This window comes from Protopterus annectens, chromosome 5.part0 (genome assembly GCF_019279795.1).
Source record: "Protopterus annectens isolate FY-2018-M chromosome 5.part0, PAN1.0, whole genome shotgun sequence".
NCBI classification, from domain to species: Eukaryota; Metazoa; Chordata; order Ceratodontiformes; family Protopteridae; genus Protopterus; species Protopterus annectens.
This window is the reverse complement of record NC_056735.1, coordinates 1,787,127,197-1,787,142,616: the sequence shown is the minus strand read 5'-3', so window position 1 is coordinate 1,787,142,616 and position 15,420 is coordinate 1,787,127,197. Positions and strand designations below refer to the sequence as shown.

At 40.0% G+C, this 15,420-nt stretch overlaps 1 protein-coding gene across 1 annotated transcript in view; it reads right to left on the bottom strand.

Annotated features, from left to right (window-relative positions):
- Nucleotides 1-13,712, bottom strand: part of YBX1 (Y-box binding protein 1) — a 75,293-nt gene extending 61,581 nt beyond the window's left edge. Inside the window, exon 1 of the mRNA XM_044071589.1 lies at nucleotides 13,441-13,712. Within this exon, the coding sequence (XP_043927524.1) occupies nucleotides 13,441-13,561 (121 nt within the window). The 5' untranslated portion in view covers nucleotides 13,562-13,712. The remainder of the gene's footprint in view (nucleotides 1-13,440) is intronic.
- Between the last annotated feature and the right edge of the window lie 1,708 nt (nucleotides 13,713-15,420).

The window sequence follows — 15,420 nt, the reverse complement described above, 5'->3', positions numbered from 1 at the left end:
AATTCTTTATTGCTTTTACAATTGATCAAACATACATTTGAGCTTAATGTATACAGTAAGTTTCCACACATTACTGGAGGAAAAAAAAAAAAAAAAGAACATATATATACATGAATGCTTTCACTTACACCCGAAAAGACATCTGAAGAGCCTAAACAATAAGTAATATATCCTATAATAATTTGGTTACTCTTAAAGTTTACTTTACAGTCTTCGTATCCAAGGGTTATCCTGGGTTCTACACATTAAGCCAATATATTAAAAATTTGTTCCCAAATTTTCCGATCAATGTGTTTGGTATGTTCAGTAATTAGTAATTTGTGGGCTAGAATGCCTTTTATCACTAGAATCTTAAAGTTATCCCATGAAGTTTGTAGTGGATTCAACCAATTGGTTGCTATATAGAGTTTTAACAAAAAGAAGTATGGTCATTTGGGACTAGAAGCTTGATAACCCACTTTCTGCAATTGTAGTTTCAAGGAATTCCATAGTTTATATACACACACTTACAGCTCCAGAACATATGGAGGAGATCTGCCGTTTCATTTGGTTGAAAATAGTAAAATATTAAAAGCAATTAACTTAACTAGAAAATCAAAGGTATTTTTTCTTTCCAATACTTTGATAAGAACTTGATCTTGATATTTTATTTCTTTTATTAGTTTATATAAAGATGTATATTTATTCTCTTGCAGGAGGGCATGCCAAAGATAGGTACATTTCGTTAAACCCTCATTATTAATTATTTATAGATAAATCTTTGATCTGTCTCGATATTAAGTATGATTTGGGAAGGTTCCATTGTTGTCTTATTTCATGAGGTGAATTTTTCAAATAAGGGTATATCTCCCATAATGTTAAATTAATAATAAGCGGGAAGTTTTTTAGTTCAATTAAATTGATTATTAATTCTCAAGTTTGGATTTCTATGAAAAGGTTGTAAAATCATAAGGTATTGGGCGAGATTTAATGAAGTGAAAAGATTTTGTAATAGAGTGATTTGTATTTTAATATGCTCCATTAAAGCCATTGATTTAAACGCAACTTTCCTTAGAACGGGTAATGCTTTAGGATTAATATTCAGACTCTCAACAGGTTTATGGTCCAATTTTAACCAATTCGGGGACCATTTCTTGCTATGTGTATCATGATTAGCGATTCTTAAAATTCTATTGGCATTTACAATTAAATAATATTTTTCAAAATTGGGTAATTTTAAACCCCCTCTGTCTTTAGGGGTTGTCAATTTTATCGTATGAAATTCTAGGTTTCCTAGGTTCCCAAATAAATGTAGCATCTTCCGTGTGTATTTGTTTAAAGAGCTTCTTCGGGATTAAAACCAGAGCAGCTCTAAAGATCTATAATAACCTGGGGAATATATTCATTTTAATAATTGAAATCTTAACCAACGGTGGTAATTTTAGTTTATTCCATCTCCTTAGGTCCAATAAGGTCTTATCCCAAATCAATTTGACATAAGTCTTTGTGGAAAATGTAATACCTAGATATGTAATCTTTTCCTCCGATTTTATTTGCCCTACCAATGGTAAAAGCGAAAAGGGTTTCGGAGTTTTTAGTGGAAATATCTTGATTTTTTTTTTAAGGTTTATTTTATATAGTTAGATATTACTGCTAAGTTTTGATAGCTGTTAATAATTTCTTGGTATCAGTAACTGGAGTTGTACGTTTTGATAGCAGTTAATAATTTCTTGGTATCAGTAACTGGAGTTGTACAATATACATAGAGATAATCTGCAAAAGCTGCCGTAGAAATCTTGGTATCAAAGTATTGGGCATTACGATGTATATTGTTTGATATGCAAAAATAATGGCTCCAAATATAAATTAAATAATATGAGGTGATAGAGGACAACCTTGATGGGTCACCATCACAGGCTTTTTGTGCATCAATAATGAGAGCATACAAACTTAGTTCTTCTGATTAAGCGATTAATGTATGTAGAGTTAAAGTATTGTCACAAGTTTGCCTCGAAGTTAAAAAAACCTGTTTGTTCATTTGAAATTATAAACTTCATTATTTTCTTCAGTCTGTTAGCTAAAAAAGTAGTCATAATTTTAGTATCAATAGGCCTATATTTAGTATCAATAGGCCTATAATTATCCGGGTTTTGGTGATTCGAATTTTCTTTACGTATTAAAATAAGTTTTGGATGCATTAAAATGAGGGTTGTTTATTTTATTTTTAATATAGTTAAAAGTGTATGCTAGTATTTTCACAATCGTATCACTAAACGTTTTGTAAAACTCAGAAGTAAGACCATCTGGACCCGGAGCCTTATGTAATTTTAACTTGTTTATTGTTGATAGTTCTTCTGTAGAAATTGGTTTGGTTAAATCTCTATGGAAATTGTCTTCTAATTTCGGAAAATTAAATTTGAATAAAATACTCAAGTCTCATTTATACGCGACTCATCTAACTCACCATAAATTTGAGAGTATATCAATTCAAATGAATTAATATCTTCAGATCTTGTATAAATTGTATCATTGTAAAGTAATTTGAGAGGGCGATTTAGATTGGTTAATAATTCGAGCTAAAGCCCTAGATGGAGTTTGAATACGATTAGCATATCTTGCCAGCATTTTGGTTTCATGAAATGCTAACCTATTATTTTGACTTAGGAAAAGATCTTCCTGACATTTAAATAATTCTGTTTGTGTTATGATTTTGCCTTAATTCCTGATCCATTTTAGCCTCTAAGATTTGTTCTTCTTTGAGCTGAATTTTTTATAATAAGAGGCTTTTTAAGGAACCCCCCCCCCTTACCTGAGCTTTAGTTGCCGCCCATTCAATATCAGTTATATGTTGATGTTTAAGTAATCTATCAAGTGCAGAATTTTAAATTTCTTGAATTTCCATGATTTCTTTTTTTATTTAAGAAATTTGGATTTAAGGACCAATTATAACTGTGTATTCTACTATTTCTAAGACCTTTGGCAAAACTTAATGAAATTTTTGAATGATCTGATAAGACGAGCATGTATGGCTACTACGGGATCATAATTAATCAAGGTTTCAGAAATTAGAAAAAAAAGTCTACTCTAGACCACATTAAGTGATACCCGGGGTAAATCTACGATCTCCAATCCACTCTTGTGAAGGGGGTTATGAATCTGTCCCTCCAGCATGTCCTATTTATTTCAGTGCTGAGGTTAGTCTGTCGAGCGTGTAGCTCGATGGGATTTGGATTTTTGGAGGTGCAACATGTCCCTTAGGGTTGGACATTATACGTCAGGCACAGGTCGCCTCTGAGCAGGCGGTATGCCACTGAGTAGAGCTGGAGTTTCTTTAACCGGGCAGCATATGGCATCTGTTTGAGCCCTTTGATCCTCTTGGTGAGGTACTTTTGGGGTCTTTCCAGTTGCTGCAGGTGTTTGGCAAGGTACATCCCAAAAGGGGCATTGTACTCTATTATGGGCCTGATGAGGGATGAGTAAAGAGGCACGATGACCTCCCCCTAATCTAGATGTGAATCCCTTCAGGATTAGGTGGGCTATATAAAATGTTTTTCTAACCACTTTGGCCACGTGGTTGTCAAATGAGATTGACATCAACTTGGGTCCCCAGGTTCCCCAATTACTTTTTCTGTACTTAATGGATTATCACCTATGTGGTAATTTGTGGGCACTTTTTGACAAAGGGGATGACCATACACTTTCTGGCGTTTAGCTTGAGGCCGGCTCTGGCACCAGTTGTCTGTTTCTATGATGCCCTTTTGGAGGATGCTTGTCGGCTGGAGAGGCAATTATGGCGCCCAGTTTGCAGTCATCTGCAAACTTGGTCAGCCACAGTCCTTCTGTGTTGGCCTGTACCTCCGAGAAATATATACCGAACAAGAGAGGTACCAGGACTGAGCCTTGTGGGACGCCACTGATTTGGAGTCTGATATGGTTACAGCAATTCTAACCACGTGGGTTCTGTCCTTGAGCCAGTTTGCAACCCATCTAGTGACATAGGGGTTTAACCCCTATCTATAATGCCCGAGTGGGGTACTGTATCAAAGGCTTTTGCGAGGTCCAGGTAGGCTGTGTGGACCACCTTCCCTTAGTCAATGGCCTTGGTGACTGTTTCAAAGAAGTCGACCAGGTTTAAGAGGCAGGATCTGCCCTTAAAGCAGAACTGGGTAGGATCCAGTGTCTGTAGGTCCCCAATATCTTTATTTATGAGGTCCATGATGATCCTTTCCATAGCTTTGCAGACCAAGCTAGTCAGGCTTATGGGGAGAAGGCCGTGGAGGCACCACCTTTGTGGAGAGGGACCACTGTTGCTGTACGCTACTCTGTGTACATATCCTGTAGTAAGGCTGAGATTGAACAGTAGTTTTATGTTTGGGTTTATCTCTTCTTGGAGTTCATGTAGGACGCAGCCCGGGACACCGTTTGGTCCCATTGATGCCGTATTTTGCGCTTTGGAGAGGGCGGCTCTTACCTGAGCATCTGAGATGTCAGGGGCGCAGCACTCTGCTGGGATAGACATTTGCCCTTTTGGTGGGGGGGGGGGGTTTGCGCTGAACCTGTCAGCTAGGATGTTGGCAATGCCTGTGGGTTTGGTGTATTTTGTCATTTTGGACTAATTCTGAGCATATCTGGGAATTCCCACCCAGGTTCCAAACATAACTAAAGAAAGCCTTGTGATTATCCTTAGTGTCATGCGCAATTTCTCTCTCGAAGCTGGCAATTTTATGAGTGCCCGTAGTTTTTTGCTAATACCGATCAGAGATGCCTTCCCTTTTTGGGATTTTGCTCTATCGTGTAGTAGCTTCCCCCTTCTATTGTATAGTTTGTTTATGGCTGGGGTCCACCAGACAGGACGTCTGCTTTTGGTTTTATTTGGGATTGCATGATCCATGCATTCCTGAAGGTGTTCATAGAATGCATTTATAAAGGATTCTGCGGTCTGGGCCGTATTTTCCACAGGCCCAGGGGCTTTGAAGGATTCCACCTCGGTTTTGAGGAGTGTGAAATTTGCTTTAGAGAAGTTTTTCACTGTGGTTTTCTGGGCAGGGGGTGGTGTCGGGATATGAATATCCAGTGAGATCAGTTTATGGTCTGATCTTACCAGCGAGGGATACACTTCTGGTCTGGAGCATAGAGTCCCCATGTTGGCGATGATCAGGTCCAGTATGTTTACCCCGCTTGTGGGAGTGGTAACAAGTTGTTCCATAGCATTTGAGTTTATGAATTCTAGGAACCTTTGGGCTAGGGTGTTGGAGCTAGAGTAATGCTCCCAGTTTATGTTTGGGTAGTTGAAGTCGCCCAATATAATGGCGCTTGGAGAGACCTTCATATTTTCCAGCTTGCCTAATCTGCAGAGGCAGGTTTTTTTTTTTTTGTTTACATCTTGAAAGTTTATAGAATTTTTGCATAAACAGGTTGTGGCATGTTGGAAGCTTGTAATTCCCTCAGGGCTCTGTGTGCTCGCTCTATTTATTGTGCTGTTACTGAGTCACTGAATAATGCTGTGAATTATTTGCATGATTGATGGAAATTAAATCATTTTAACAGATTCCGGTATTCCTCCTAGACCTCTCGCCTCTAGGTCAATGATTTTGGCTTGTATAGAACGAATGTCCTGTTCGTGTGACTCAAGATTTTTTGACTAGCAGTGCTAGTTTATCTTCATTCTCAGCAATTAGAGCATCATTTTTGTCCATTCTTTCCAGAATTTGACTGCAAGAAATTCCAAATGATTGCACTTGATTATATAGTCATTTGATCGCATCTTGCATGGGAAGTAAAGCTGCTTTAATATCCTCCATGTTTGCCATTTGCTCCGGTTTATTTTTATTCCCTGGCTTTAAAGGTTCCTGTTTTGTAACTGTCTTTTCGAATTTAAATCTTTTTCTGGCGATAAAAGTTCAGAAAGTTTAGTTTTTGAAGTTGTTGTGTTGATATGTTTACTTCTTTCGACATCCTAGATCAACAAAGAAACTTGGTGTAAGATCAGTGTAGTTAGGTCAGTACTCCTGAGCACAAGGTTCCTTTGTCTGAGACTCTCTTCAGAGACAAAAGATCTGTTGTAATCCTGCCCGATTAGTTTGCTTTTCAGTTCCGATCACCTCCTGTATGTTATTCGGTTGAAGTTAGTGGTTTTGTTTAGATTTTCTGTGAAAAAGAATGTTAAATAAATCCTCAGGGTTAGATTTTCCTCCGATTGTATGGAGAGCTGTAGATTAGTGATGTTCACAGAACGGCAGTCATCTTTGAACCTGAAAGGCATTTAACATTTTCAAAACATGTTTCAGGAGTACCCTCCAAATAAGAGAATAAAAATCCACTAGATGCTTTTCTGCATCCACTAAGTCACTCAACACAGCAGTGACAGCAGTCACAAAACAGACAAGAACTAAACATTTACTTGACATTTGTTGACTGGGAAAGTAAAAGTCCACTGAGCCAAGGGCCCATTTCCAGTGGAGAAAAGCTCCAAAAAACAGTTACAGAAAATATTTTTCTCCTTCTACACAGGATCTGGTCACAACGAATTTACATTTCAAAGAAACAAATTTGCGAGCGCACTTCCGCAAAAGGGCATTTTGTCAAAGATTAAATTAGTTATAAAAGCATGCAGTTTGTAGGTCATCTTAGTTGTACATCAATGTTTAGTGTTGATGTACAATTAAGCAAACTAGAGCAGAGATGGTTAAGTGGGGATGGGATAAGGGAATACCCCCCCCCACCACTGTAGTGCAATCTCGGAGTAAGTAGGGGGTGTGGGGGAGGTGCAGGGGGACTTCCCCCCTGCAAAAGATTTGTGTGTTTGTGGTTAAGATTTGTGTGTTTGTGGTTTCTGTTAGGGATCTGCCGAGTACACTTCAGCAAAAGTGCACTTTCGCTGAAGTGGGTATCTACTTTTTTCGAGCAAATGCGTAGAACATACACACGCACACACACATATATACATCATACACACGCACACACAGCCATGCAATCTCTATCCATATGCAGATGCACACAATAATCACAAATTAAATCAGATACATAATTTTCTAATTGTGCACACCTGTTTGAATGCTAACAGACAATGGTTTATAGAAATGGAGTACAGTAGGGGTCGCAGACCAAGGACCAAAAACTCAGGGTGGTTTAATCGTGTTAACAGTAGCGGAGATGGTAGTTAGTGGTCTTTCAGTGCTGTTTTGAAACCTTTCAGTGCTGTTTTGAAACTAGAGTCTAACTGGTGACAGCACAGGAATAAAGGCAGCCAGCTCTTTTATTGGGCTTGGTTACGTTACGGTTAGGTATTGTTTGCTAGAACATCAGTTCTAGCTGGAGTGTGCATTATCGTGGTTTGAAGAGAAGGGCAATATTTGGGATTGTAAAGTAATTTATGGTCAATAGTTAGTTGGGTATAAAACTGGTAGAGGGGGAATTCGAACCAATTGGTCAGGCAGTGAAGAGTGCGTGTTGGCGTAATGGAGACCCAACATTTGTAGTAGTATGACTGTAATTGGAGACGAGTGTGTAATTAAAATGGTGCTACAGTGCAATGGAAATGTATTTGCCCCCTTTTTTTTGCATGTTTGTCACATTTAAAATGTTTCAGATCAAGCAAATATAAATTTTAGACAAAGATAACTCAAGTAAACAGTTTTTAAGTGGTGATTTTTAAAGGAAAAAAAATATCCTAGTCTACATAAGTCTATGTAAAAAATCAGGAGGTGGGACTTGCAGAACTCGAAAGTGTGCTTCAGCTTGAGGTCACGAACTGATGGCCAGACATTCTTCTTCATGATGTTAGAGGGCAGAATTCATAGTTCCATCAATCACAGCAATTTGCCAGGGCCAGAAGCAGCAAAGCAGCCCCAGACCATCACATTTGACTGTTTGTATGATATTTTTTCTGAAATGATGCGTACTTGTGTCAGATGTAAAGGGATGCACACCTCCCAAAAGGTTCAGCTTTTGTTTCAACATTTTCCCGGAAGTGCTGGGGATCATCAAGATGTCTTTTGGCAAATTTTGGTTAGCAGCGGTTTTCGCCTTGGAACTCTGCCATGCATGCCATTTTTGCCCAGTCTCTTTCTTATGGTTGAGTCATGAACACTGACCTTAACTGAGGCCTGCAGTTCTCTAGATGTTGTTCTGGGTTTTTTTGTGACCTCTTGGGGGTAATTTTTGTAGGCCAGACACTCCTGGGAAGGTACACCACTGTTGCAGGTTTCCTCCATTTGTGGATAATGGCTCTTACCATGGTTTGCTGGAGTCCCAAAGCTTTAGAAATGGCTTTGTAACCTTTTCCAGACTGATGTCAATTACTTTGTCATCTGTTCTGGAATTTTAGATTGAGGCATGTCTCCCTTTTTGGGATCTTGTGGCCTACTTCATTTTGCAGGTTCTATTTAAGTGATCTCTTGATTCAACAGGTCTGGCAGTAATCAGGCCTGGGTGCGGCTAGTGAAATTGAACAGCTTTCCCAAAAATCTGATTAACCACAGTTTTCATGATTTAAGGGGGGGGGGCTTTTTCACATAGGACCATGTAGGATATATCTTTCCCTTAATAAATAAATAAACTAAATAACTTAAACTGCATTGCATGTTCACTTGGGTTAGTTTGGTCTAATATTTAAGTTTGATGACCTGAAACATTTACGGTGTGACAAACATGCAAAGAAATAAGAAATCAGGAAGGGGCAAATACTTCACTGCACTGTAGCATAGAGGAGAGAAAAGGGAGAGCCTATTGAGAATGGGAAGTTGTTAGAGAATTAGTCAAATAGTCTGTATTGAATGAGTACACTTAGCTGGAAAGCTTTATAGAGAGATGAATACATTAAAGAGCAGGGGAGGGGGTCCAAGAACTGACCCTTGGGAGACTCCTGTATTATTGATAAGGTATTCAGAATATGTTCTCTGTTGTGAAGATTGAACCCTAAAAATAGAGAGCACTGAACGTCAAACACATGGAACAGGGATTTCTTTACAGGGGGGGGGTGCTGCTCTACAAAAATCCCAACAGAAAAGTGCGGGGGGCTTTGCCCGCCATACCCCCCTACTTAAACATACCAACTCAGAGATCGCACCACACACCACAGTGAAGGAAATGGCAAAGTCCTGGGGGGGGGGGGGAGCTCTGTTCCGTGTGTCAATGTTTAAGGGTGCAATACAAGAGCATTCACCCTTATTAGACGTAGTGGTATACACCCGGTGCTAGGAGATTGTCAGATGTTTGAGCAGTCGTTAAGTGAATACACTCTTTTCTAGGATTTTGGACAGAGGTGAAAAGTATGGAGATAGAAAGGTCACTGGTATTATCACCTCTAAGTAAAGGAGTACTTTTTACCAGAGTTGTGGGACATATGAGATATTCAGATGGAAAGGGTTATGTTGAGTTCCAGGTTTTGAGAGAGGAAACTGATTTCCAGAACATCATTTTGGGGTTGATTTGTTGGATCGAAAGTTTTGAGGAGAAATAGCAGCCCCCACTACATGACATTGCGAAGTTGCTTATATTTCAGTTTGTTTTGTGAGGTTTTATTCTGGTACCATTCTTTCCAGGCGTTAGTTGCTTAGTCGGTTTTATTAGTCAGGGGTCGTGGTTAGGCTTTGTTCTTTTTGCATGTATAGGGGATAAGGATATTTAGAGCATTAAAGTAGCTGATGCATCTAGTGGAAGTATTTTGGCTGGGTACCAGTTGTGGGTCGAAATGTGGAAGATTTCTAGAGATTCATAGACCGTGGTTTACCAACTTGAACTTGGGTTCTCTGGATATAGGCAGGGAGATGGTCACTGAGGGCATCAGGAAAGGTTCTGGCTTTGGCATATTTTTGAGCATATGGTGGGGCACAAATTTCTCAGCAGGACGTGTTAATTGGGTATTACCCCTTCAAACTGATGCGGATTTCATGCATGCAGACCAGACGTCGGCCCCCTCCGGACATGTCTGGCAAGGTTCTCACACGTGCAGAGATGTGACACAGGTGCAGTGTAAGCAACTACACACCACCACAGGAAGAAAAATTGTGTAACTGTTCCTTGCCCTCCACCATTCTCAAATACCAGTGAAAAAAGTCCTCACTACTCTATCAGTATAACAGCCTGTACCTGGACAATGCCCTGACATTTTTCACTATTACAATCATCTTAGTTGTCTGCACCTGGAGCCAGCTATGACTGTCAAGCTGCAATGAGGTGGGCATTCAACCCTCCTGGTAAAGGCAAAACCTAGGAAGCAACATTTGACCCATCTTCAATCCTGCTAGAATCATGGACTGTGTGTGAGAGGGGGCTCCCTGTTGACTTTGTAATATAGTGTGCCACTACCTTCAGGCTGCATGACATTAACCATTAAAACTTCCACATTGCAACATCAGCCTACCGCCCTACACCATTCTGCCAATGAAAAAATAGCTACTGTGAATCAGCCTACATGAAAAAATAGCTACTGTGAATCAGCCTACTAATCCTTTGTGCTGTAAACCAGTTAACTTACCCAATAGACACACAGGGTGGACTCAGTGTGGTGGTCATCCCCATCACAATAAAGGTCATCAAAATATTCCACACAAGTAGCAGGGTTTACCTACAAGGTCACACACCCTTAGTGTGAGCAATGTTATGTTGACTGCTTTACTACTGACACGAGAGACTACTTAGCTATTTTTTTCAACAAGACATCACTAAACTTATCTAGTGACACGTCTGGCAACAACTGGTTCCATATTTTAGCATGCCCAGCTTCTCTAAAAAAGGTGCCTCAATGAGAATGTGGCTCTTCTGAGAAGTAAGTTTATCCTGTATCGGTCGCGTTTCTTGCTGTTGCAGTGCGGTCGCGTTTCTTGCAAGTCCATACATCGAGTATTAAAATTGGTCTTCAAGTTGGTGCAGATTATCTGCTTGCATCAACTTTGCGACTCTGTTCAGTTTAATACCAGTAGCGTTTCACAAAAACTTGGTTGAATAGCAGAGAAAAAAAATAGACAGGCACCTTAAAGGATGCAGGTAATAACATGGCCATCAGGCCACAATAATAAAGGCATGCAAACATCTCCACAGCTACAAAATCAAATTCCTAACCTTGCATCATCATGCATCCCCAGAGATCACGGTACCCTGCGCCAAACAGAATTTGACCAGCGGCATTACCATCCAATAAGGAACGGCACTAAATAAAATTTAAGTCAAGCAAAGCAACAGGCTCAGGAGAGGTCAGAGCAGGCTTGATGAAGTGCATCCCCATAAAAAGTAAGAGGCATCGCAAACTTAAAACCTTACAAACCTAAGAGTATGAGCGCACACACGCACAATGGAAAAAAAATGAATACAGCTAACAGAATAAATTTGATTAAAGTCAAGGAATAAATCGACAAATAACCTGGTGAACAATAACCAAGATAAAAGCACTGAAGCTTCTCCACGGTACCTACTTTGCTACCTCAAACGTACCCCACTGACAGGTGGCAGATTTGGCATTAACAAATAACGTGCCAAACTTGCATACAACTGTGTATCACAAGAAAACCCTAAAATAAAATCAATACAACCGCAGCAATCTAAAATACAGAAAATGTTGATGCAGATCTTGACTCAAAACATGAACAGATGACATTACCAAGTCACATTAGCACTACACTCCCTCCTACAGTAACAAGCACCGCCCCTCGCGGAACCACACGAACGTCTTTGCCAAACAATACACAGTAGCACCCCTCCTACAGTAACAAGCACCGCCCCTCGCGGAACCACACGAACGCCTTTTCCAAACAATACACAGCAGCACCGCTTGACAAAAGTATTACAGCGCTGTACTCCTACTAGTCGACGCAACATTTGTAAGGAAAAATATGGGTATTCTGCATTTTCGGTCTTCTCAAAATTTTGAGGTTCACTGGTAAATCACTAGCCAGTAACATGCGTTTCAGACTTCGTATGTTTCAGAGAATGCATGTCAACACAAACCCGTTATTCTAACAAAATGTTTAATTTTAGTATTGTTCGTATACCGTTTTGGGGGTCTTTTGCCTCCCCATTACATTACTCACGAACTGAGAGACAAGTATAGATTTGACTTTTCATAAAACTTGAACGTGCAACGCGAGTAGAACAAAGAATGTTAATACAACTGTAGGACTTCAACACAGGACAAGATGCAGCAACCAGCTCTGCTGTTTGCCCGTTAAGGGGAGGGGCAGTAACGCCCCTTAAACTCTCGCCAGTGTCAAGTTTGTAATACCTGAACTTAACATTGACTCGGAAGCTTCTGAATGTATGCGACACTCCTAATACCTTACTTGCGAGCCGCAAAAAAAAGTATAAACTCAAAGTTGACATTCATGTTGAAGTGTTGTTTTATCTAGTAGTGTAACATCGAAATTCAGCAATCATCACTGCCCCACCCCTATCACATTCTACTACTGAAAAGTAGTTGTCCCAACAGTAGACAGTACAACCGCCATCTTAGCTTAACGAACACGACTAGTGACATTCCTGTACTATGACCCCGCCCACAATGGATATTACAGCGTCCAGTTCAACTACAGACTTTACTAGTCCATTTAGCTCACGTTACTCACTTTAAAAGCGTGGAGACAAGCACCATAGAAACATCATATATATATATATATATATTTATACATACACGTACATGTTGTACTACCATTAGATCGGTATAGCAACAGTAATATTACCGATTACTAAAGGATCAACACATATGTCAAACACCCACTCAACATTGCTCACTCAGGACTGTGCAGAACAGAGGAATTAAATGAATGGCTTAATTCAACTAACTACAGTACTTGCTACATAGCATCACATGAAACATCTGTTACTACCCAAAATTATTCACGTCCCTCTGAGCGTATGAGGTCGTACACAGACCACACATACTTAATATAAACACCACAAACACACCCCCCAGCACTTAAAAGTGCGTCTCGGCAGGGTAAAATGAAAGTAACTAATCTACTACAAAAGTTAACATTATACTACCACCATAGTAGCTGATGCAGAAAGCGCCAGCACACCAACTGAGAACTGAAAAGGTCTTCAAGAGACTAACTTTTCAGCACTAAAAGGCTATCACATTTATTAGTCGCGAGTACAAACTCTCAGCTAAATTATACACCTTCACCCTCTAGTTACTTCAGCCGCCTTGAAACAAGCAAGATATCCTTACTTTACCAACAGCCATCTATACAAACTTCAAAGCTCAAAAGTATACCACATGGCTCTGGCCTGCTTGTTAAAAATCTCATTAACAAAGGCCTCGCAAAGAGAACTAGACTTCTTCTGTCGGGTACGAGCATAAGTCACGCACGCGCAAATAACAGAATAGAATGGCCGTTTATCGACGATAAATGAAGCCACATGCTCTCGTCGCACAGCACAAGACTAGTGCTATAAAACCAAACGGTCCCCTCACATAACACGACATTACCACAATTAATTATTTTATCCCCACCCTCCCTCCCTTACCGATGACCTTCTTCTCCCCCACGGCGATGGCATTGCCGTTAGCCGGTGCCGGGCTGGCCTTGCCCTCGCTGCTGGCGGCGGCGGTTGCTGGCTGTGGCTGGGTCTCGGCCTCGCTGCTCATGTTCAGTGATGGTGACTCGGGCCGGCTTGGCTCGTTGGTGTTTCCCGGTGCTGGATGGTACTTTCGGCCGGCGGTGGGGCTGCTGCCGTCAGGCACTCTTTTCTCCTGTTTCCGCTCCCTCTACCGATCGAACTGGCAATAATGTTCTCAACAATCTCAGAAAAGCGCTAGGAAATCTCCGCCCTCTGCCCGCTACAATTGGCTCGTATCTAAAAGGACCGCAACACTCTTGTTTGCGCTATTGGTTAATAATAACGACTATTCCCCAAGAAACATATTTTTGTGACATGATTGGCACAGCAGTATACAAAGTATTTCCGCCTTTCTACTGACTTACTGGATGAAAAATATGTCCTTCTTTGATTACCTTCCCGCCTGTTTGCTGACGTTGGTTGGAATGGTAGTTTTTTTTTTTAAGTAGGGTTTGAGTGTGGCCTTGTTTTGTTGAGAAGGCAAGTACTATTACGTGCTGGAGAAGATCCTAGGAATTTCAAGTGTCTATGATTGGGCATATTATGGTTCTTCTGTCTCATGATTAATATTGTTACTATATTTTTGAAAAGTAGTATTTTTTTTAATGTATGTCTTTGTTGTAATAATAATTACCGTTTAACCCCTTTCCCAAGGGCTGCGTTTAAATGTAACGTTTAATCAAGATCAAGTCATTAAATTTGTATGATTTCTTAAGTCGTATTGTATATTTGTTAATCAACTCGTTTATGCTGCCGTTACACGTTGGTGGTAAATGTAGATTGCTGAGAGTCTGTCACTCTCGACTGTTCCTGATTTTTTACTCACATTTTAGCTGTCTCTCTTTCTTTTACTACTTCCGCCAACTACTTACCTTTGAAAATAAGGTGGTGAATTGCACTTAATTATGATAGCTAGAGTTATGTATTTGTTTTACCTTCGAAAAGGTCAGTAATTCGTATTTGTCTTATTCTGTCAGTGTTTGAAGTTAATAGTACTAATATTGTAAAAGTATCCCTTGATGTCCGCACTAAATTCTGGATATTTTCCTCGATCCCCGATTGTTTGAAAGCTACGCAGACTGTTTATTTTCAGATGGCTGCATATTGCTCTTGCAAATGTAGAAAGTCGTTAGACTACCGTGTTTTCTATTAACTTGAGTTGTTTCTTTCCTCTCTAAGGACTTGTGAAAGCTTTAAAACTCCGCTACATTCCTACATTTTCTCTAACAGGAAATTCAACTGCACTCTCCCCACCTAGTCTAATAATCAACCCACCCCTTAAACTCCTAACTAATTCTGAGTACAAGCTAACATAACACAAATGTACAAATTGTAAACAACACAATTGAAGGTATTATAAATAACCCATCCCACCTTTTTTTTTCTCTGTCTTTCTTCTAAGTCTTTATTTTCAAGTTCTTCCCTCTACTATCATACCTCCTCAACTAACCTGTACAAGCATACATTTCCTTTGCTCACTGCATGCACTCTCCTTGCATATCTTACATCCTACCAAAGCTCCATCGTTCCCCCACTCAACCACTACCACTACACTACTACTCACACCACCACTCATGTCTCACCCACACTCAGCTCAAGAACCATTCCTATGCACCCCGCACATATTCTACCAACTATATTACTCAAACATAAAGCATCCCTACAACTTAACATAGTAACCCTCCCACCATACCTATTACCCACAGAGCACAATCATAAAGTTTCCCTTATAAACAAACCCATTCAAAAACTGAGAAAACTAATAATCTCATGCATATCAAAACTAGCCCTAAGTGGAGACCTCCAACCCTGGCCCTACCATCTCCAACCCCAGTCCTCATAATTAGACTAGAAACCACAACTTCTCCCATATTACAGCCAATAGAA